Source organism: Cnephaeus nilssonii (genome assembly GCF_951640355.1).
Source record: "Cnephaeus nilssonii genome assembly, chromosome: X".
NCBI lineage: Eukaryota > Metazoa > Chordata > Mammalia > Chiroptera > Vespertilionidae > Cnephaeus > Cnephaeus nilssonii.
Genome location: NC_137071.1, coordinates 93,082,063 through 93,107,373, shown reverse-complemented (window position 1 = coordinate 93,107,373; position 25,311 = coordinate 93,082,063). Strand labels below are relative to the sequence as shown.

Sequence of the window (25,311 nt, the reverse complement as noted above, 5' to 3'; positions counted from 1 at the left end):
AAGTGTCAGGCTCACCTGTCAAGTATGTGTGGGGAGAGGGGTAGCACTAACTACCAGTTCGTTGACAAAGGTTCAACCCAGCTTAAATATCACCTATAGCAGCCTCAAACAAGTCACAAATCTCTCTGAACCTTAGTTTCCCCCCAAAATGGAGATATTAACACTTACCTGAGACTTGTTAGGAGAATTAGTGTAATGTGCTTACCATGGTGTCCAGCACATGGCTCATCTTAAATGTTAGTAATAAATCTGGTGTTAGACATTTTTAGGGCTTGCCAAGTTTTCTGGTTCTTTTTTCCTTCCAGGCACAGGCCTCCAATGAATGAAGTATGGCTCCATAACTTCCTTTGGCCAGTGAAGTGGATGGAAATAGAAAGGATATGTGTCCTTGCTGGGCCAAAGCACTGAAGAGCCAGGGTGGTGTGTTTCTCCACACTCTCTTCCCCTGACACAGCAATTTGGAAGCTCAAGTTGAGATGGCAGCTGGTCCCATGCCAATTCTAGATAGGGAAAAACAATCACACCTTGTTGATAGGGTGATAAAATTGGACACAAGGCTTAGAAGCATGTTTGTTTAACAAAGGAATTCCAACTCAATGTAAACAAAGAAAAGTCACCAGGAAGACTGATGGCTAAGTCAAGCCATCCAGTGTTGCAAAAACTCCCAAACAATGAGTGGAGAAAGTGGTAAACATTCAGCATGTCTTTTCCTTTGTCTGAATTAACTATGAATTCTATTTTTCACTTTCAAGCACCATATGATTAATGATATTAAACCTAACCTTGCCCTGGCCAGTTTGGTTCAGTGGATAGAGTGTCAGCCTGCGGGCTGAAGGGTCCCAGGTTTGATTCCAGTTGGGGGCATATGCCCAGGTTGCGGGCTCAGTCCCCAGTGGGGGGCGTGTGAGAGGCCGCCGATATATGGTTTTCTCTCATCATTGATGTTTCTGTCTCTCTCTCCCTCTCCCTTCCTCTGTGGAATCAATAGAGATGTATTAAAAACAACAACACCTAACTTTATAGGGAAGTATGAGAAGAGGATATACTCTGGTTTGGGGTTCAGGTAAGGTCTGCTGAAGAAATAATATTTAAGCTGAGACCTGATGGAGGAAGAGGAGGAGTTAGCCAAGGAGAAAGGAAGGGAAAGCATATGAAAAGGCAAGAGAGAACACTGTGAGTCTGGGTAAGTTGGGCATGGCTATAGCATACGAATGAGGAAAAGGTACAAGATCTAAGGCTGAGGACCAGCCAGTGTGGCTCAGTTGGTTGTGCATCATCCCATGGACCAAGTCACTAGTTCAATGCCCAGGTTTAAGGCTCGATCCCCAGTAGAGGACATGCAGGATAAAGCTGATCAATATTTCTATCTCCCTCTCCCTTCCTCTCTCTAAAGCTTAACCACTGTGCAACATTGCCCAGGCTCTATTATATCTTTTCATTCCTCTAAGTCTTTCTTAAGCCTCCACCATGAAAAATACCTTTCACATCTTTTTTTGCCAGGACATTTTCTATTCAATCTTCAAAGACCAAATTAAATATCATTTCTCAGTAGCTTTCACTGAGTTTAGGCAGAATTATTTGCCCTTTCCTCTGTGTTCCTGCAGCTCTGTGTTCATACATTTGTTTTTAAGAGCAGTCATCACATTATATTTTACATGCCTCTTCTCACACTAGACTGGAGCTCCCTGAGCCCAGGGCCTCCGAATTATTTCATTTTGTTCTCCTAGAAGCAAGACCATTGAACTTGCTTGGTTGATCTCCAGCTTGAGGCAGTGGACATGGATGAGGCTAGATATTTAAATAGGAAAGCATCATTGACATAGTGGTGATCTGTGAAGAAATGGGAATGAATATATCACTGGAGTTGCGGGGGGGGGGGAGGAGGACTAGAGAACACAAATAGTAGGCAGTAGTGTGCTAAATCTTGGGGAATGCCTACATTTAGCCAATAGGATGAGGATTAGAAGGACATGAGAATCCTGCTTTTTCATAGCAATTATCCATTAAAATATTTTTAGTCAGAGGATACTATGTGCCACTCACTGTTTAGACACTGAAAACATATCAGTAAACAAGGCAAACAAGATCTCTGCTTTCATAGAGTTTACAGTACAATAGGGATACATAGCTTTTCTCAGGGAAAGAGGAAGGTTAATAGTTTCAAATGTTGTAAAGAATTTGAGGAGGATACATACTTCTGTGGTCTTGGAATTTGAAAATTGGAATGTGAAGGAGCCATGCAGCCAGTTTCATTCCAAAGATAATGACCAAGAGTTGTGATGGAAGGGAAGTCAGAAATTCAGATGCTAAAATATGAAAGAAGAGGATAGAACTTTCTGGAATTTAGTAGGCCCTTGAAATGCAGAAAATGAAGCAGTTGCTATAATCAGATAATGTAAGCTTCAAAAGAGAGGAGGTTTAACACAAGCATTAAAAACATGATCTGGGGTAACAAAGAATCCAAGGAGTTTATTGACCCCTTCTCTTCACCTGGAAGTGAAAGGACAGTTTCCAGGGCAGTGAGGAACCCAGGGAGGGTTAATCAGTAAGAAGCTCAACTTCAGCCATTTACTGTTGTATAAACCAGTGCTCAGTCATGATCTTAGAAATTTTGTCCACCTGAATTCTTGTTAAAATTTTGGTTTCTAGTGGTATGATATGGATTCCTCAGGAATATTGCACTGTTGTAGAACTGCCATGCCTAGCCTTTATAGCAAACACAAATGCTATAGTCAATTACTAGACATAGCAAGCCAGATCTGGAAGGAATCTTCACAATCAGTCTGTCCAGAGCCTGTATTTTGCAGAAGGGGAAACAAAGGATCAGAGAATGCAACCCATGAGGTGGTCAAGAGCTAAGTTCCCAGCCCGTGTTCTCCAGTTTAATACCCTGTTCTTTCAGGGCATCTGCATGGTGCCCAGCAATGCAATCATTTTCCACATGTGCTCTGACATGAAGAAGGTTGCTATTGGGTGACAATTGTTTATAAGTCTCTCGAGTTTCTGCATGTCTCAGGAGAACTTTTGTTATTTTTCTTTGACCCTATAGTCTTGCAAACTCTACTAGAATCTGTGAAACTGTGTCAGGTTACCTCGTAACTCACAGAGTAAAACCTCAGACACTTCACAAGTTCCAAGCAGTGGTTTCAAGAAGCAGTTAATAGTATTTTGTGGGACAGACATCTTCTGGTCAAATTAAAGAAAAGCTGAGGCAAACAAACAAAAAACAAACAAACAAAAAAAACCAAACTCACTTAAAATATAAAAAAAATAGAAAAGCAGTTTGCTTTTGGTAACATCCTTTAAAAAACTAAAGAGCATTATTAATTGCTCCTGCATGTGAGCATGGGGTGTGGTTGAGTGTGCTAAGTTTTAAGAATTATTTTCATAGGAAACCTTTCTTTCCCCCCAACCCTCCTGTGGAATACCTATTAACATTGGAAAGAACAATATAATAAAAATTAGTAGAAAGACATTTTGAAAGCCAGAATAAAATGTAGTAAGAACAAGGCTGGAAATGCAGTTGATGGGGGTAGTTTTCACATCCCTTGAAAATTAGAATGAGGTAGGTTAGCAAGTATGCCAGCACCACTTACAACATCCCTTTGCAGGCATGCCCAAACCAAGCAATTTTTTCTTTAAAAATATTTTTATTTATTTCTGGGAGGAAGGGAGAAGGAGCGAGATATAGAAACACCAGTGATGACAGAGAATCATTGATCTGCTGCCTCCTGCACATCTCCCACTGGGGATCGAGCCCACAACCCAGGCATGTTTCCTGACTGGAAATTGAACTGTGACCTCCTGGTTCAAAGGTCAACACTTAACCAGCTGGGTCAAACCAAGCCATTTAATGGGATTTTGCTTATGGGTCAGATTTTAGAGCAAGAAGGGGTCTTAGAGACAATGCTTATTCTCTCATTTACACATGCAATACTGAGGCCCAGCAAGAGGAAGGCATTTAGGATAATCCAATTCATTAGTGGCAAATGATGGGAATACATCTATGTCATTCATTAGTGTTCCTCACACACTCTTTGTTTTCATGTTTCCTATGTAAAGAGTTTGTAACGCAACCTTAATGTCTCTGAAGGCAAATGCCATTTGTTCCACTTGAAAGCTCCTACTACAGTGTAACAACCTATTAAATATCTACCCTATTCACTATAGTCACTGTGCACATCCAGCACTGCCCCTTACAACTTTCTGCTGTGATGAAAATGCTTCATATTTGCACTGTCAAACATGGGCACCATGCCATAGATATCTATATCTATATCTATATCTATATCTATATCTATATCTATATCTATATCTATATCTATATCTATATCTATATCATCTATATCTATATCTATATCTATATCTATATCTATATCTATATCTATATCTATATCTATATCTATATCTATATCTATCTAAATCTATATATAACTATATATCTATATCTATCTATCTGTCTATATCTATCTATCTATCTATCATCTATCTATCTATCTATGTCTATCTATATCTATATCTATATCTATATCTATATCTATATCTATATCTATATCTATATCTAATCTATCTATATCTATATATTTATATAGATATTGAGCACTGGATATATGGCTACTGTGACTAAGGAACTGATTTCTTAATTCCGTGTACTTTTTATTAATTAAAATGTACATTTAAGCAGACATATTTGGCTAGTGGATACTGTAGTGAGCAACTGTAGTGACCATAGATACTACAGTGCCTTTCATAGGACTGAATCTGAGTAGGAATTAACAGTCAAAGCTGGAGTCTGAATTCCATTTATCCATTTTGTTGATCTATGACAAACTGCCTTGATCCTGGCACAGTCATCAGGCCCTATTCATTCATTCAACAATTAACAAGCACTAGAAAGGCCAGGCCCTGAGTGGGAGAGGGGGCACAAGATATCCTGCTGGCCGTTAAAAAGGGGCGGGGCCTAAAGGCTGGCATGTGCTGCGCAGGGGGTACCACGCATGCGTCAGCGCCCAGGCGCTTGTTGCGTGGAGGGCTGTTGGGAGGGAGGCATCGTCTGAGCTAGTCAGACGCGGAGCCATGCCTTCAGAAGGGAGATGCTCGAGAGGGAAGACCAGGCCGAGGACCAAGGCTTTGAAAGGGACGCGCATAAGGCTGGTCAGATGTGATGAGTCCTATGCTGCCGAAAACCCGGTGGTGGGGTCGCATCTCAGCAGCAGCACCGATCGTGGGCGCCATCCCATCATGGCTGCCACACCTCAGCCCAGCGGGCAGGCGTCCCTGCGCGGCCTCAGAGCTGAGAGGCGCAAGTCTCTGATGAAAATGTGGGCCGAAAATCGCTTGGTCCTTTTCCTGCTCACCATCCTTCTCATGACGCTGCTGTGCTACCATTTGGGTTTCAGTGAGTAACCTCTCTGGGGAGGCCACCAGGGCAGGGGTGCCCAGGGGCCCCATAGCAGCCACCCACGAGCCTGCCCTCCCCCCTCTACTCTACAGGCCTCTCTCACCCAATCTCCCTTCATAACCATACTCACTCCCCACAGAAAGCCCTTCTGTCCTCAACTTTACCTCACCAAACACTGACCTCCCTCACTGCCCCGCCTTTTTAGAAAAATTGAGGTGAAATTTATGGAATATAAATGTAACCATTTTACAGTGGACAATTCGGTGGCTACCACCTCTCTTTGGTTCCAAAATATTTTCATAAGTCCAAATGAAAATCCACACCCATTAATAATGTGGTTCCTCCCCATTTTCAAATCCCTGGTCACCCCCAAACTCCATTCTGTCTCTATGGATTGAGCTAGTCTGTGGACATTTCATAGAAATGGTAACATATACTATTTGTCCTTTTGTGTCTGGCTTGTTTACTTAGCATACTGGTTTTGAGACTTATCCATGTTGTAGTTTGTATCAGTACTTCATCCTTTTTATGGGTGAAAAATATTCCATTGTATGGCTGTACTGCATTTTGTTTATCCATTTATCACCTAATGGACATTTGGGTTGTTTCCAGTTGTTGACTATTATGAATATTACCTCTGTGACTATTCATTTACAATTTGTGCCAACATGTTTTCAATTCTTTGAGTATATACCTAGAAGTGGAAATGCTGGGTCATATGGGAATTACATGGTGAATTTTTTTGAGGAAGTCCTAAACTGTTTACCAGTGTGAGTAAACCATTTTACATTGTCACTAATAATGTATGAGGATCCCAGTTTTATCAACATTTGCTATGACCTTCCCATTTTTTTTATTTTCACCATCCTAGCAGGTATGAAGTGGCAGCTTAAGATTTTCATTAGTAAAATGTCTCATGCTCTTGAGCATTTTTTCATGTGCTTTTGGACTTTTGTATGTCTTCTTTGGAGAAATGTGTATTCAAGTTCTTTGACCAATCCTATCTAAAAATAGAGTAACATGTAAATTACCATCACTCCGCCACGCCCACGATTGGGCGGCGGGAGGCTGAGGGGCGGGACTCGGGGTGGCCTATCCGGCCATTGAGAGGCACGGATCCGCTGCCACTGAGGGGGGCTACCCTGCTGTTGAGAGGCGTAGGGGGTGGGACTCCCACCCCCTGTGCCTCTCAACGGCCAGATCTGCGGCCCCTGAGGGGGCCTGCTGCGGACACCCAGCTGCGCCTCTTAACAGCAGGGTAGCCAGGTGTCCGCAGCAGCCCCCCTCAGCGGCCATTGAGAGGCACAGGGGGCGGGACTCCCGCCCCCTGCACCTCTCAACAGCAGGGTAGCCCCCCTCAGCTGCCGCGGACCATCAAAAGTGGGGGAGCTGGGTGCCTGTCTGTTCCGGCACCAGGCCTTTCAGAAGCCTCCGCTGAGCCGGAGGCTTCTGAAAGGCCTGGTGCACCAGTGGACAGGCACCCAGCTCCACCGCGAAAAGTGAAAGCGTGTAGGGGACCCTACACGTGCATGATTCAATCATGCACTGGGCCTCTAGTAGAATATAACATTCTATTTTTTATTTTTGTTTTTATTAAATATATTGTACTAATTCTGGTTAATAACATATAAAGTTCAGGTGAGCAACATTATGACATCTGTACACTCTATTGTGTGCTCATCTGCCAGGGCTGCATGGCAGACCCTGAATGACAGATGAATGATTACTCTGACACATGTTTCTGTGAAAGAGAAGGATAAGGGGCTGTTTTGCTTTAGGAGCAAAAAGCCCTGTTTGCCTGCCTCCTTAGGCTTTTATTGTCACAACAGCTTGAACTAAAATTAACCTCTAGATACAATCAGCAGGGTAAGCATCCTTGAGAAAGCACCTGCATCTGTAGTGTCTTTCAAACAAGGACATTTTGAAGTCTAAACATAAAGATTCTAGTAAAACACTCAGGAGTTTGGACTTGTTTGGAAAAGTCAAGGCAGGGTCTGCCACCTTTGGCAAGGTCCTCCAGAAGCCTCTGACCTTTCAGAGAATCCTCCGTACAGACTTTTCAACCAGGTCCCATGCTTTCCCACATCTCCCCCACCCCTTTTGTTTTGCTGGCTGTAGAAGACAGAGGGAGTTGGAGAATTTTCTGCTTTGGAATGTCAGGGTCCGTGAAGCATGTTTACTGCTCCCTTGAAAAGGAAACTTTAAGAAAAACTTAGCCCTCTATTCACATAAGTATATGTGTTCTAAGATTTAAAATAATATGGCTACTTTTCAGATTAATTCAGGTGCTCTATTTATCAGATTTATTATTCAGTATACAGACAGTCCTCGGGTTACCTCAGACTCGATGTACATCATTTCATGGTTACGTCGCCATCTCCCATTTATTTATAAAAAAAAAGTTCTGTCATTTCGATGTATGTACATATGTGCTTTATGTTTTTTATTATTTATTTACCACAAGTAGAGGTCAGGAATTGTTATCTTTCTTTTAAATTTTTTTTACCGTTTCACTTCATTACTGCTGTGTATGTGCTCCATGTGAGTGATGTAAGTGCTTATGTAGGTGGGTTCCAACTTAACAGCGAAAATCTCGTTATGTCGCACTGTAGGAACGGATCTCCAACGTAACCCGAGGACGTACTGTACTTATAATTCCTTCCGTGGCCCCTCCCCCCAGGTGGCCCTACCCCTGATCAGCCCCCCACCCCAATTGGGGGTAGGGCTGGCTGGCCAACCTCCTGTGTCCCTTCCCCCCTGCTGGCCTGGCCCTGATTGGTCCCCATCAGGGCAGGCCTTCCAGACCCCACCAGTGCATGAATTTGTGCACTGGGCCTCTAGTACAAAATAATATTGAATGTAAACTGTAATTTAAAAAAAAAATAAAGATTTATTTCTATGTTTTCTTTTCAGAGTTTTATGGTTTTAACCCTTATGTTTAGGTTGTTGATACATTTTGAATAATTTTTTTTTGTATGGGGTATGTTGGGGTCCAATTTCATTCTTTTGCAGATGGATATCCAGTTGTCTCAGTACCATTTGTTGAAACATTCCCCATTCTCCACTGAATAGTCTTGGTACCCTTGTTGAAAGCAATTGACCATAGGTTTATGTGTTTATTTCTGGACCTTAAGTTCTATTCTGTTGGTCTATATGTTTATCCCTACATCACTACCATACTATTTTGATTACTGTAGCTTTGTAGCAAGTTGAGAATTTGGGACATGTGAGTCCTCCAGTTTTGTTCTTTATTCATACTGTTTTGAGTAGTCAAGACCCCTTGCAATTTCTTATAAATTTGAGGATCAGATTTTCTATTTATGTAAAAAGGCCATTGGAGGTTTTTTTTGGGGGGATTGCATTGAATCTGCTGATCACTGGGAAGTACTGGCATCTTAACAATATTAAGTCTTTCAGTACAGAATATGGGATGCATTGTGTCCTGAATTGGTAGTGTGGTTTTGTGCAGTAGGTGTCCTGAATTGGTAGCATGGTTTTGTGTAGTAGGTGTCCTGAATTGGTAGTGTGGTTTTGTGTATTAGGTGTCCTGTAGGCTCAGTGGTTCAGCCTACTTAGTCACCTGAGCTGAGCACTCTAGTTGTGTCCCTGTGTGCACTGTTTTGCTGTAGTTGTAGTTGAGCCTTGATTGATTTTGGCATCATTGGGAGGAATTGACCTCCAGGCCAATTGGCTGTGAGGACCAGCTGTGACTACAGTGGAAGAGTTGCTGTGCAGGAGATACCCCTATGGAGCAGGACATGCTTCAGTGGGGCTTTGGTGCTCACTGAGTCTTCCCCTTGAGTGTGTCACTAGTGGATGTGTAGAGTTGTAATCTGGTATGTCCTAAAGCTGTCCATTGGATGCACTCTCTGGGGACTCTCGGGAGATGCAAAGTCAGCCACTGTCTGGGGCTACCTGACAGGAGCTACAGAGCAATCTGCAGATGGTTGCTACTTGTGTTGGGCTTGGAAGTGTCAGGTGAGGCCAAGCTGTGCAGCAAGGCAGGCTGGCGCTAGTGCCGGGTCTTGGCCTCTTATCGATAGGTATGGGGCATGCTGATGCCAGCTGCTGCTTGTCTGAGAGATTTTAGGAAAGTCTGAAGATTGAGTCAGGACAGGCCATTCATATGGAAAAGCCACTACACACAGCTTTGATGGGCTTGAAAATTGAATGGGGAAGGGTCTCAATGAATCACCAGGGCAGAACAAACAGTGTAAGCCAGGCTGATGGGAACTCAGATATGGCTGCCAGTTAGCTCTGCAATGGGGGAGGTCTCAGCATAGGAATAATGCCCCCTGAGAGCAACCCTATCTTGGATAAAGCTGCCCCCAAGTTCTTGCTCAGATGCCAGATAATCCAGTTCCTCCTAATATGTTCCTAGATCCCCCCAAACCACTGTCCCCACACTGGAGCTCAAAGGGAGTGAGTCCATGCAAGCTCATGCCATCCTTTTAGAGGAACTGCCTGGGTCTCCATGTTACTCAGCCACAGTCCCCGCTGGTTTATACAGCCTGAAGTTACGGGGACTTCTCTTTCCAGTTCTGGATCTCTGGGCTCTGATGTGGGGCTGGGACCCTTGCTCCTCATGGAAGACCTCAGAAGCTGAGAAATCCCTACTGATTAAAAACATGCAACACAGGGGTGTCAGACCAGCCCATTCAGTGCCTCTGCCCCTCCTACTAGTCTCAATGTGCTCTCTTCTTTACTTCTTTACTTGTAGGACTTCCATTCAGCCAGATTTCAGGCAATTCTGAATTATGGTTTTTCTGTATTTTAGCTGTAATTTTGATGTTGTTGTGGGAAGCGGCGAGTACTGGGTTTTACATACACCACTATCTTTGTTCTCTAGTTTTTGGAAGAATTTGAGAAGGATTAGTGTGTTAATTCTTCTTTAAATATTTGGTAGAAATAATCAGTAAAGCCATCTTCACCTGGACTTTTCTTTGTTAGGAGGTTTTGATTTACTTGTTAGAGGTTTTCGCTGAAAGGTCTTCCCTCCCTAACCCCCTTTCATAAACTATTACTAAATCCTCTCACAAACTCTCATAAAGGCCTTTTTCTCCACTTATGAATGACTTCCCTCCCTCATTTCTCCTAAGGCCTTCTTTTCATTATCTCTCATCATATAATACTAACCTCCCTCACCTCACCACTCAGAGTACTAACTTCCATCATCTCCTCTTTTAATGCTCTTCTGCTCTAACCTTACCTTGCTAATCCGCCTTACCTCAACTGTAAAATTTGTTTCTCCATCACCTCCCTTTTTTTGTTCACTTCCCCTCACAAAGGTCTTCCCTTTTTTTCATGGATGCCTTCCCTGTATCCTCTGCCCTCACAATTGACTTCCCTCTTTAAATTCCTCCCTGAAAGGCCTCCTTCCGTCAACTCATCTACTCACTCACCTCTGTTCTCAAAGAACTAGCCTCATTTATTTATGTTCACAAATGCCTTCCCTTTGTCACTGTACTTCACAAATACCTTCTCTCTCTTACCCTTGAATGCCTTCCCTCCCTAATCAATACTCCAGAAGTTCTTCTTAATCTTCAGTCAAGGTTTCTTCATTCTTTACATCCCCACAATGACTGTCCTTTGCTCACATTACAGGCATTGTCTCCAGTTACTCAAAAGCCTTCTTCCTTATCTCACAAAACCCTTTACTCCCCTCACTCAAAAGTTTCCACTCCCTCATGTTCCCTTAAAAATGTCTTCATTCTCTTTCCTTCTCTCACTAACTTATCTTCACCAAAGCCTTCCCTCCCTCAGTGAAAATCCTTCCTTATTTACCCTTTTCTAGGCCTTCACTCACCTCCTTTCAGTTTCCTCTTTCAGCCCTATAAAGGTTCCCCTTCTTCACACTCACAGGTTTCTCCTCCCTTACTATTAAAAGATACTCTTTGCTTTTCCCAAAAAAGTTTTTTCCTCCTTCTGTTCAATGGTTTTGTTGCCTCATTGTCTTCACTCAAAGTCTTTCCCAACTCCTCCTACAACTCTTTCTTGCCCATCCCCCAAGAAATACTTTTCCTTTCCTTGCTCTCCTTAGCTTCAAGATGGCATTCTAAAAAGGGCCTACTCTACCTTACCTCTGCCTTATAGCCTGTCCTCCCTCTGAACCCCCTCGTAATGGTATTCTATCCCTGCATCTGCTTAAAATCCTTGGCTTTCTCAGTCTTCCTCACTCGAAACTCCAACCTCAAGCCCAAAGACATTCCATCATCTCCACTTGTGACTCAGTGACTTCTCTCTCCCTGTTCTCCCAAGAGGTCTTCCATCCCCCATCCAAGGTACTCCCACAGTCAAAGAAGGAGGCAAAAATTGGGCAGAGGAATTATAAGTAAAAGAAACAGAAATCTCTATATACTATATCACAACTATTTGGGTTTATAACTTTTTGTGAGGGGTGGAATTGAAAGTTAAATAAAGTATATGCTATGTATTATTTTATTCAACCAAATTAAATGAGTTAGAAAATATGATTTCTTCTCTTCAAAAATATTTTTAAGAAACATCTAAATGAACATTTACAAACCATATTACTTTAAATTAAATTCAGATTTTTCTACTATTCATCTAAAATACCAAAATATTTCTGAATTACTTTTACTATATTTGTAAATATTAGTTACAAATACAATTGAGAGCCTTACAAACAGAGCTTTCTCATTCTCTAAAAATGTAAGTTAAAATATGAATCTATAAATTATACATTATTTATTTTAGTACATGAATTTTTCATTTTATACTTCTAGTTTAAATAGAACTCTTACAAAAAGAGGATACTGTTATTCAGTAAGATTTATTTACATGAGAATTTTTTCAATATAAGTTTAACATTTCTCCCCCACCCAGAAATAATCCATGATTCATTCTCTATATTGTCAGATTTCCTAAATTATCAGGAGTTAATACATGACTGGATGAATTACATTTCATTTTTCATATAAAATGATAACTTATGGTGTTATGGGTTGAGTTGTGTCCCCCACAAAAAATTGTAGTTTTAACCCCCAGTACCTCAGAATATGACCTTATTTGGAGATTAGACCTTTATAGTGGTAATCAAGTTAAAATGAGGTGGGACCTAATCCAATATGGCTGGTATTCTTATAAAACGATATGAGTGGTATTCTTATAAAAGGGGGAAAGTTGGATACAGAGGTTGATATTTATATGCATAGACACAGGGAGAAGATAGTCATCTTTAGGCCAAGGAAGGAAGCGTTCCTTCATAGCCTTCAAAAGCTAACCAACCTGTTGACATCCTTATTTTGGATTTATAGATTACAGAATTGTGAGACAATACATTTCTGTTGCTTTAAGGAAACCAGTTTATGGTGCTTTGTTATAACAAGCTTAACATACTAACATACACTGAGAGATAAGATAATTTGGCCATGACCCTGGTGAAAGCAGGGATATAGTCCTAGAGCTAAAGTTCCCTTTCTCTTTCCTAGACTCTTCTGAGTTCTTTTAGATTTAATGTCACCAAGGTGAGTTGAGGTTGAGGGACCTGAGGTAACTCTGAGATAGCTTCAGTTTGTATTGTCATTTGGACTACCAAGCCACATTGCTTTTCAGCTTATATTTACCCAGAAGACATATAGACTAGTGGCACATGGGATGAGGAAATGAGCAGACTGGGAACTGGGAGTTTGATCTACCTTCTCCACCAATTCTCTGTAGCCTATTGGGTCAGTCTTTATTGCATATCTTTTTCGAGGAGATTTTTAAAAAAGGAGAAATAAAGATCGACTAATAGGTAATATTTTCAGAATGCTTTGGCTTTATGGAAAAACCAGATGACTAGTTTCTGTATCATTATATTAGAACACTTTATTTATGTCTTATCTCTGGAGAATGAATGAGGCAGTAAACATAGATAGGTCTGCCTGCCTTCCATGTACCTCATTAAGCACTAAGCTTGCTCTTGCTTTAGTCATTTTTGTATTTGGTGTAGTTGAAGGAGCCCTGAACTAACAGTTAGGGGACCCAAGTTGTCTTGATTCTGCTTCTGACTTTATGTGTGTGTGTAACCTTTTATAAGTCACTTTACCTCTTCAGGCTTCAATTGCCATATCTAAAAATTGAGGAGATTTCACTAGATGGATCTTTCCCCTGCCTCAGTCATTTGTATAACACTTTCACGACTCTTGGTTATCTTAATGCTACTGGTTATTCATATTTTTAAAAAACTGCCTCACATTTTTATATAAATATTTATCTTAAAAGGAAACTGTAGCAAAGTTATAAGTGGAAAACGAGTCATATTTGCTATTAAGAGAATTATTTATAAAAGTAAATATTCTGGGAACAAAGTAATGTTATTAAATTTAAAAACTTACAAACAATAAAACAAAAAAACCTCACAGGATAGAGAGGAGATTAAAAGTAGAAATGTCTTGGTATATTTGATCATAAAATTCCAAGTAATGCTTTGGGAATAAAAATGAAAATTAAATGCCTACAAAATAAACAATGAAAGATATGTGACAAATATTTACTTCTTTTACATTATACTAAGCACTTCATGTATGACTTCATTTAATCCTTACAATACTCCAAAATAAATATTATCCCCAATTTGCAGATGAGTAAACTGAGGTAGAGAACTTTACTGAGTTGTCCAAGTTCACCAGCTAGCATGTAGCAGAGCCAGGATGCAAATTAAAGTCTATTAAAGGCCAAAGCTCAGAAATGGTAGAGTCCAGGTAGACCTTCAACTTACTAAAGCCCCAGCAGACTCATTTCCAAGCTGATAACATTAGCCATTACTCCCATCTGTCTCCTACCCTTTCTTTAATACTGTTCTTCCTCTAAGAGACCTTGCTACAGATCAGGGTTGGCAGCATAATTTGCAAAATGGAAATGCTGGGTTTCTTGTACAAAATTTGTTAAGAATCTCAAGAATATTAAAGCAAATTTGGGGCCCTTCTAGGAACCAGACTCAGCAGATTGCACAGGTCTCATATCCATGAAAGCTGCAAATTTCAGTCTTTTTTTCCTCTTTGAAATGTAGTTAGATTTTCAGTCTTTACTTAAAAAAAAAATTATTAGGGTAACATTGGTCAACATTAGCATGTAGGTTTCAGGTGTGGGTTTCTATGTTACAAGATCTATATATTGCACTGTGTTCCCACTGCCCAAAGTCATATCTTCTCCCATCATCATATATTAAAACTCCCTTCTCCCTCCCGACCCCTTCACTCTACTAATCACCATACTGTTACCTGTGTTTATGAGTTTCAGTTTTATATCCCACATATGAGTGAACTCATATGGTTCTTAGCTTTTTTGGACTGATTTCACTTACCATAATGTGCTCAAGGTCCATCCATGTTGTAGCAAATGGTGCTATTTCATTATTTCTTATGGCAGATTAGAATTCCATTGTGTATATGTACCGCATCTTTATCTAGTCCTCTATTGCAGGACACTTTTGTTGTTTCCATGTCTTGGCCACTGTGAATAATGCTGCAGTGAACATAGTGGTGCATATATCTTTGTGAATACATGGTTTCAAGGTTTTAGGATATATACCCAAGAGAGGGATTGCTGGGTCATATGGTAGCTCTATTTAAAAAAAAATTTTTTTTTAAATTTCTTTATTGATTAAGGTGTTCCATATGTGTCCTTATTCCCCCATTACCCTCCCATCCCCCCACTCATGCCCTCACCCCCCTGTTGTCCGTGTCCATTGGTTAGGCTTATATGCATGCATACAAGTCCTTTGGTTGATCGCTCCCCCTTACACCCACCCTCCCCTACCTTCCCTCTGAGGTTTGATGGTTTGATCAATGTTTCTCTATCTTTGGATCTGTTTTTGTTCATCAGTTTATGTTGTTCATTATATTCCACAAATGAGTGAGATCATGTGATATTTATCTTTCTCTGACTGGCTTATTTAACTTAGCATAATGCTCTCCCATTGCACCCATGCTATTGCAAATGGTAAGAACTCCTTGTTTACCACAGTGTAGTATTACATTGTGTAGATGTACCACTGTTTTTTAATCCACTCATCTGCTGATGGGCACTTAGACTGTTTCCAAATCTTAGCTATGGTGAATTGTGCTGCTATGAACATAGGGGTGCATATATCCTTTCTGATTCGTGTTTTTAGTTTCTTGGGACATATTCCTAGAAGTAGGATCACTGGGTCAAATGGGAGTTCATTTTTAGTTTTTTGAGGAAACTCCATACTGTTCTCCACAGTGACTGCACCAGTCTGCATTCCCACCAGCAGTGCACGAGGGTTCCTTTTTCTCCGCATTCTCACCAACACTTGTCATTTGTAGATTTGTTGATGATAGCCATTCTGACAGGTGTGAGATGGTATCGCATTGTCATTTTGATTTGCATCTCTCGGATGATTAGTGACTTTGAGCATGTTTTCATATGCCTTTTGGCCTTCCTTCTGTCTTCTTTCGAAAAGTATCTATTTAGGTCTGTTGCCCATTTTTTGATTGGGTCGTTTATCTTTCTTTTGTTAAGTTGTATGAGTTCCCTGTAAATGTTGGAGATTAAACACTTATCGGTGATAACATTGGCAAATATGTTCTCCCATGCAGTGGGCTTTCTTATTGCTTTGTTGATGGTTTCTTTTGCTGTGCAAAAGCTTTTTATTTTGATGTAGTTCCATTTGTTTATTTTCTCTTTAATTTCCATTGCCATAGGAGCAGTATTGGTGAAGAAATTGCTTCGGCATATGTCTGAGATTTCGCTGCCTGTGGATTCCTCTAGTACTTTTATGGTTTCCCATCTTATGTTTAAGTCTTTTATCCATTTTGATTTTATTTTTGTGTATGGTGTAAGTTGGTGGTCTAGTTTCATTTTTTTTGCATGTATCTGTCCAATTTTCCCAACATCATTTATTGAAGAGACTGTTTTGACTCCATTGTATGTTCATGCCTCCTTTTTCGAATATTAATTGAGCATAATGGCTTGGGTCAATTTCTGGGTTCTCTATTCTATTACATTGATGTATATGTCAGTTCTTGTGCCAGTACCAGGCTGTTTTGAGAACAGTGGCCTGTAATACAGCTTGAAATCTGGTATGGAGATCCCACCCACTTTGTTCTTCTTTCTCAGAATTACTGCAGCTATTTGGGGTCTTTTTTTATTCCAGATGAATTTTTGGAGAGTTTGTTTTAGATCTTTGAAATATGCCGTTGGTATTTTAATGGAGAGTGCATTGAATCAATAGATTTCTTTGGGTAGTATGGATATTTTAATGATGTTGATTCCACCAATCCATGAACACAGTATGTTCTACCATCTGTTTATGTCTTCCTCTATCTCTTTTTTCAGTGTCCTGTAGTTTTCCGCGTATAGGTCTTTTACTTCCTTAGTTAAGTTTATTCCTAGGTATCTTAATTTTTTTGGTGTGATGGTAAATGGGATTGCTTTTTTAGTCTCTCTTTCTGTAAGTTCATTATTGGTGTATAGAAATGCCATAGATTTCTTGGCATTAATTTTGTATCTTGCTACATTGCCAAATTCATTTATTAAGTCATAATTTTTTGATGGAGTCTTTAGGGTTTTCTGTGTACAGTATCATGTCATCTGTGAATAAGGACAGTTTTACTTCTTCTTTTCCAATTTGGATGCCTTTTATTTCTTCTTCTTGTCTGATTGCAATGGCTAGTATTTCCAGTACTATGTTGAAGAGGAGTGGTGAGAGTGGGCATCCCTGTCTTGTTCCTGTTCTTAGGGGAAATGGTTTTAGTTTTTGCTCATTGAGTATGATGTTGGCTGTGGGTTTGTCACATTATGTTTGTCATATTATGTTTTATTATGTTGAGGTATGATCCTTCTATTCCCACCTTGCTGAGTTTTTATCAAGAAAGGGTGTTGGATTTTGTCAAATGCTTTTTCTGCGTCAATTGATATGAGTATGTGATTTTTATCTCTCAATTTGTTTATGTGATGTATCACGTTTCTTTTTTTTTTTTTTTAATCAATAAATACTTTATTTATTTTTTTTTCAATTTTTTTATTAAGGTATTATATGTGTACATATCTTACCATTGCCCTCCCCACACCCCACTCCCATATATGCCCCCACCCCCCAGAGTTTTGCATCCATTGGTTATGCTTATATGCATGCATACAAGTCCTTTGATTGATCTCTTATCTCCCCCACCTCTCCCTAACCTTCCCCTTGTAATTTGACAGTCTGTTTGATGCTTTACTGTCTCTGTATCTATCTTTTTGTTCAAGTTTATAATGTTCTTTATTATCCATAAATGAGTGAGATCATGTGGTATTTTTCTTTCATTGACTGACTTATTTCACTTAACATAATGTTCTCCAATTCTTCCCAGGTTGCTGCAAATGATGAGAATTCCTTCTTTTTTATGGCAGCATAGTATTCCATTGTGTAGATGTACCACAGTTTTCTGATCCAGTCATCTGCTGACGGGCACCTAGGCTGTTTCCAAATCTTAGCTATGGTGAATTGCGCTGCTATGAACATAGGGGTGCATATATCCTTTCTAATTGGTGTTTCTAGTTTCTTCGGATATATTCCCAGGAGTGGGATTACTGGGTCAAATGGGAGTTCCATTTTCAGTTTTTTGAGGAAACTCCATACTGTTCTCCACAGTGGCTGCACCAGTCTGCAATCCCACCAGCAGTGCACGAGGGTTCCTTTTTCTCCGCATCCTCGCCAACACTTGTCGTTTGTTGATTTGTTGATGATAGCCATTCTGACAGGTGTGAGATGGTACCGCATTGTTGTTTTGATTTGCATCTCTCGGATAATTAGTGACGTTGAGCATGTTTTCATGTGTCTCTTGGCCTTCCTTCTGTCTTCTTTTGAAAAGATTCTATTTAGGTCTGTTGCCCATTTTTTTATTGGATCATTTATCTTCCTTTTATTAAGTTGTATAAGCTGCCTGTAGATGTTGGAGATTAAACCTTTATCAGTGATGCCATTTGCAAATATGTTCTCCCATGCAGTGGGCCTTCTTGTTGTTTTGTTGATGGTTTCTTTTGCTGTGAAAAAGCTTTTTATTTTGATGTAGTCCCATTTGTTAATTTTCTCTTTAGCTTCCATTGCCCTAGGGGAAGTGTCAGTGAAGAATTTCTTTTGGCATATGTCTGACATTTTGCTGCCTGTGGATTGCTCTAGTATTTTTATGGTTTCCCGTCTTATGTTTAATTCCTGTATCCATTTTGAGTTTATTTTTGTGTATGGCGTAAGTTGGTGATCAAGCTTCATTTTTTTGCATGTATCTGTCCAATTTTCCCAACACCATTTATTGAAGAGACTGTCTTTATTCCATTGTATGTTCATGCCTCCTTTGTCAAATATTAATTGAGCATAGTGGTTTGGGTCAATATCTGGATTCTCTATTCTGTTCCATTGATCTATATGTCTGTTCTTGTGCCAGTACCAGGCTGTTTTGAGAACAGTGGCTTTGTAATACAGCTTGAAATCTGGTATTGAGATCCCTCCTACTTTATTCTTCTTTCTCAGGATTGCTGTGGCTATTCGGGGTCTTTTTTTATTCCAGATGAATTTTTGGAGAGTTCTTTCAAGGTCTGTGAAATATGCCGTTGGTATTTTAATGGGGAGTGCATTGAATCTGTAGATTGCTTTGGGTAGTATGGACATTTTAATGATGTTGATTCTACCAATCCATGAACATGGTATGTTCTTCCATCTGTTTACGTCTTCCTCTATCTCTTTTTTCAGTGTCCTGTAGTTTTCCGTGTATAGGTCTTTTACCTCCTTAGTTAAGTTTATTCCTAGGTATCTTAATTTTTTTTGGTGCGATGGTAAATGGGATTGCCTTTTTAGTCTCTCTGTCTGTAAGTTCACTATTGGTGTATAGAAAGGCCATAGATTTCTTGGCGTTAATTTTGTATCCTGCTACATTGCCGAATTCATTTATTAAGTCTATGAGTTTTTTGACGGAGTCTTTCGGATTTTTTATGTACAATATCATGTCATCTGCAAATAAAGACAGCTTTACTTGTTCTTTTCCAATCTGGATGCCTTTTATTTCTTCTTCTTGTCTAATTGCAATGGCTAATACTTCCAGTACTATGTCAAACAGGAGTGGTGAGAGTGGGCATCCCTGTCTTGTTCCTGTTCTTAGGGGAAATGTCTTTAGTTTTTGTCCATTGAGTATGATGTTTGCTGTGGGTTTATCATATATAGCTTTTATTATGTTGAGGTATGAGCCATCTATTCCCACCTTGTTGAGAGCTTTTATCAAGAAAGGGTGTTGGATTTTGTCAAATGCTTTTTCTGCATCAATTGATATGACTATGTGATTTTTATCTTTCAATTTGTTTATGTGATGTATCACGTTTATTGATTTGCGGATATTGTACCATCCTTGCATTCCTGGGATAAATCCTACTTGGTCATGGTGTATGATCTTTCTGATGTACTGCTGGAGCCGATTTGCTAGAATTTTGTTGAGGATTTTGGCATCTATGTTCATGAGGGATATTGGTCTGTAATTCTCTTTCATTGTGTTGTCTTTATCTGGTTTTGGTATTAGGGTGATGCTGGCTTCATAGAAGGAGCTTGGAAGTGTTCCTTCCACTTGAATTTTTTGGAATAGTCTGAGGAGGATAGGTTTTAGTTCTTCCTTGAATGTTTGGTAAAACTCTCCTGTGAAGCCATCAGGCCCCGGGCTTTTGTTTGCTGGAAGCTTTTTGATGACTGCTTCAATTTCGTCCATAGTTATTGGCCTATTGAGCTGTTTAGATTCTTCTTGATTGATTTTTGGAAGGTCATATTTTTCTAGGAATATGTCCATTTCCTCCAGATTGTCCAGTTTGTTGGAATAGAGTTGTCCATAGTATTTTGTAACAATCCTTTGTATCTCAGCGGGGTCTGTTGTTATTTCACCTCTTTCATTTCTGATTTTGTTTATTTGGGTCCTCTCTCTTTGCTTCTTGGTGAGCCTGGCTAGAGGTCCATCAATCTTGTTTATCCTTTCAAAGAACCAGCTCTTGGTTTTGTTGATCTTATGTATTGTTTCTTTGGTCTCTATGTCATTTATCTCCGCTCTGATCTTTGTTATTTCCTTCCTTCTGGTTACACTGGGCTTTTCTTGCTGCTCTTTTTCTAGCTCTTTGAGTTGTAGGGTTAAGTAATTTATTACCATTGTTTCTTGTTTTTTGAAATAGGCCTGTAGAGCTATGAACTTCCCTCTCAAGACTGCTTTCGCTGTGTCCCATAGATTTTGGATTGTTGTGTTTTCATTGTCATTTGTTGCCATGATGTTTTTTATTTCTTCCTTGATCTCTCTGGTGACCCAGTCCTTGTTTAATAGCATGCTGTTTAGTCTCCATGTGTTTGATTTCTTTGGATTGTATTTATTGTAGTTGATTTCCAGTTTTATGCCACTGTGATCTGAGAAGATGCTTGATATAATTTCTATCTTCTTGAATTTGAAGAGACTTTGCCTGTGACCCAGCATATGGTCTATCTTTGAAAATGACCCATGTGCACTTGAGAAGAATGTATATTCTGTGGCTTTGGGGTGAAATATTCTGAAGATGTCAATTAATTCCATCTGGTCTAGTGAGTCATTTAGGATTGCTGTTTCTTTGCTGATTTTTTGTTTAGAGGATTTGTCCAGTGGTGATAGTGGGGTATTAAAGTCTCCTACTATGATTGTGTTGCTATTAATCTCTCCCTTGATATCCTCCAGGAGTTTTTTTTATGTATTTGGGTGCTCCTATATTGGGAGCGTATATGTTTACCAGAATTATTTCTTCTTGTTGGATTTCTCCCTTTAGTATTATGAAGTGGCCTTCCTTATCTCTTGTTATGGCATTTACTTTGAGGTCTATTTTGTCAGATATAAGTATTGCTACCCCAGCTTTTTTTTCATTTCCATTTGCCTGAAAGATATTTTTCCATCCCTTCACTTTCAATCTGTGTGAGTCTCTTGTTCTGAGGTGGGTCTCTTGTAGACAGCATATATATGGGTCGTGTTTTTTTATCCATTCAGCTACTCGATGTCTTTTGATTGGAGCATTTAGTCCGTTTACATTTAAAGTTATTACTGAAAGGTATTTGTTTGCAGTCATATCTATTTTTGTGTCTGTATTCCTTCTTACCTGTTTATTTCTTCTTTTTACAGTATTCCCTTTAGCAATTCTTGCATTGCTGGTTTGGTGGTAATAAACTCCCTGAGGCTTTTTTTGTCTGCAAAGCTCCTGATTTCCCCTTCAATTTTGATTGATAGTCTTGCTGGATATAGTATTCTTGGATTCAGTCCTTTGCTTTGCAACACTTTGTATACCTCCTTCCATTCACTTCTAGCTTGTTGTGTTTCTGATGAGTAATCATTTGACAATCTGATGGGTGTTCCTTTGTAGGTAACTCTCTGTCTCTCTCTTGCCGCCTTTAGGATTCTCTCTTTATCATTTATATTTGCCATTGAAATTATGACATGTCTTGGTGTGGGTCTTTTGGGGTTGATCCTGCTTGGGACTCTCTTTACTTGCGTAACTTTTATCTTTCCCATATCCGGGAAGTTTTCTGTCATTATTTCTTCAAATAGATTTTCTAATCCCTGCTGCTCTTCTTGTCCTTCTGGCAGCCCTATTATACGCATGTTACTTCGTTTCATGTTGTCCCGAAGCTCCCTTAGGCTTTCCTCCTGCTTTTTAATTTTTTTCTCCAATTGCTGTTCAGCTTGAGCTTGTTTCTGTACCTGATCTTCTAACTCACTAATTCGGTCCTCTGCTTCTTGTAATCTACTGTTGAAACTTTCCATGGTGTTTTTGATTGTAGCTATATCACTTTTCATTTCTTCCTGATTCTTGCATAAGTTGTTGATTTTCTCATCCATCCGATGTATAAATTCCATGACCATTACTCTGAACTCCTTTTCGGTCATGTTGCAAGCTTCATTTTCACTAATTTCCTTTCTTGGCGACTCCACATTTTCTTTCCTCTGTGAGTTATTTCGTTTCCCCATTCTGGCTATTACCAGAAAGCTCAAGCTTCTGTTTGCGTGGACCTGGGCCGTGTGCTGTGGGGACTTCGCTCCACCCTAGTTTCACTGAAGTGCTCTGACACTAGGACGTGTGACTGTCTTTGGTTGGTGGGAACCAAACTTGCCCAGGATCAGTGTCCCCAGTGTTCCGTGTGGTCTCGTGTGCACATTTAGAATCAGGGGCCCTGTCTGCACCACACTGTTGGTATGTGCCGAGAATGAGATCCTTAGCATGTGCCAGGAGTCAGAGTTTCCCTGTGTCTGCACCAAGACTCGAGTGTCAAAGTCTCTGTTGCCTTGTGCGGTTTCTCGTTGAGAATCAGGGTTCCTGTGTGTGCACGCACCAACAATTGGGGTCGCTGGCTCTTAGTGTGAATGCGCTGTGAGTCAGGGATCCTAGGCAGCTGTGTCCAGCGTGCCAAATTCCCTGAAGTGGGGCTGCGTCCTGTGTGTGCTCTCTCTACTGAGCCAAACCGGCTAGAGCGCACATTCTTAAAAACCTGAAGGTGAGCCGGCTCAGTGCACTCTCCCAAAGTCCCAGAAGGGGGGCGGAGTCCGTCCTGCGCGCCAAATTCCCCAAAGGGAAGCCCCTCAGTGCACGCTTTTAAGAATCTCCGAAGGGGGAGCTGTGCCCCGCGAGCCAAATTCCCCCAAATTCCCCGAAGGGGAGCCCTCTGTGCGCACTGACAGATTTCCCCGACGGGGAGCTGCTTCTGTCCCTTGCGCGAGCGCGCGCCAAATTCCCTAAGAGGGAGCGCGTCCCTGCGCAAAGCTCGGCAGCTTGGGCCAGGGGCGGATCTATCAGTTACTATGGCGCTGTCTGTGCGCGCGCCTGTGAGCAGCTTGGGCGAGGGGCGCGTCTATCAGTTACTATGGCGCTTTCCGCACGCCTGTGGGCGCTCAGCAGCTTGGGGGAGGGGCGGGTCTATCAGTTACTATGGCGCTATCAGCGCCTGCAAGGAGGGGGATAGGCTCTTTGACTCACGGAAATCTGCCGGGAAGTCTGGATTCTTGTTTGTTTGTCTGAAGCTGTGATAGCAGTTCTCTGTCCCCAGTGGCTGCAGGGTCCTGGTTTGTGTCGGAAGCCAGGATCCGAGTCTCGGGCAGCTCTGTTTCCCAAGATGGCGTGGTCTCTGCGTCCGCACCAGCCGCCGAGAAGTGTCCGCTTTGTGCGCGGGGCTCCGCCGTCTAGGGCTGCCCTGTTCGGGAGCCCCTTGGAAGACCTGCAGAATCTAACTGACCCTAGCTCATATACACACACACACACCACACACATCTACACTCTCCTCTATGGGTTCCTCACTCACACTCTCTCTCTCCCTACCTTCCTGCTGGTCGCCATCTTTTTTTCTCTGTATCACGTTTCTTGATTTGCGGATATTGTACCATCCTTGCATACCAGGGATAAATCCTACTTGGTCATGGTGTATGATCTGTCTGATGTACTGCTGGATCTGATTTGCTAGAATTTTGTTGAAGATTTTGCCATCTATGTTCATGAGAGGTATTGGCCTGTAATTCTCTTTCATTGTGTTGTCTTTATCTGGTTTTGCTCTATTCTTAATTTTTTGAGGAATCGCAGACTGCTTTCCATAGTGGTTGTATCAGTCTACATTTCCACCAGCAGTGAATGAGGATTCCCTTTTCCCCCCCCCAAAATACCTCTCCAACACTTGTTATTTCTTGTCTTGTTAATAATGGCCACTCTAATGGGTGTGAAGTGGTATCTCATTATAGTTTTGATTTGTATTTTCCTAATTGCCATTGAGTTTGAACATCTTTTCATAAATCTATTGACTATTCATATGTCTTCTTGGGAGAGGTCTATTTTTAGGTTCTTTGCCCACTTTTTGATTGGGTTGTTTGTGTGTTTGTTGTTGAGTTTTATGAGTTCTTTTTGTATCTTGGAAATTAAACCTTTGTCAAAGCTACTTTTGCAAATATCATCTTCTATCTAGTTGGCTGTCTCTTTGTTTTGTCAGTTTATTTTGCTGTGCAGAAGCTTTTTAATTTGATATAGTCCCATTCATTTATTTTTGCCTTTACTTCCCTTGCCTTTGGCGTCAAGTTCATAAAATGTTCTCTATTACCAAGGTCCATAAGTTTGGTACCTATATTTTCTTCTATGTAACTTATTGTATTGGTTCTTATATGTAGTTTTTTGATCCATTTTGAATTATTTTTTACACATGAAGACAAAATTATTTTTTACACATTTAAGCCAGAAGCCAAGTTACTTAAAGAGGAAACACTAGTACATTTCCTTTAAAGGCACTATTAACTCGAGTGTGCTCATCTCCATAGCTATTGATAAACATAGTTTCAGAAGTTTTAAGCAATGCAATGAGAGAAGAAAACAAAATAAGCTGTTAATATTGGAAAGAAAGGAGACAAAACCATTTCTATTTAGTGATAATATGATTATACTAGAGGCCTGGTGCACGGATTCGTGCACATTGAAAGGAAATTAATTAGAAGGTGGCTGGCAGGGTGGGACTGGGTGAGATGGGCTGGACATGCCCTGGAGCCATCCTCCTTCAGTCCTTCCCCAGCCAGCTGCACCTGGGGTGGCACCAGGGCTCAAAGGGCACCTGTGGAGTGAGCGGGTCCCTCCAGCAGGTGGGGTCCTTCAGCCTGGCCTGCGGGGATCAGGCTCAAACTGGCAGTCTGACATCCCCCAAGGGGTCCCAGAGTGCGAGAGGGCACTCATCAAAGTTGCTGTTGCTCGGCAGCTCCTGCATTGAGCATCTGTCCCCTGGTGGTCAGTGTGCATCATACCTATCAGCTGGTCAGCCAGTTGGCTGTCGCTTAGTCTTTTATATATATGGATGGATCTAGAATGAAACTGAAGAACAGTTAGTGCTATCAAAAGTTAAATAAGATAGTAAGCTAGAAAATACATGAACCCAAACCAGTAGTTTTCTTATATACCAGCAGGAA

General features: G+C 40.7%; 1 protein-coding gene across 1 annotated transcript in view; it reads left to right on the top strand.

Annotated features, from left to right (window-relative positions):
- Positions 1 to 5,076: 5,076 nt before the first annotated feature.
- FMR1NB (FMR1 neighbor) overlaps positions 5,077 to 25,311 on the top strand; it is a gene marked incomplete at both ends in the record, with an annotated part of 44,203 nt that continues 23,968 nt past the window's right edge. The window contains one exon of the mRNA XM_079764592.1: positions 5,077 to 5,398. Coding sequence (XP_079620718.1) covers positions 5,077 to 5,398 — 322 coding nt within the window. The remainder of the gene's footprint in view (positions 5,399 to 25,311) is intronic.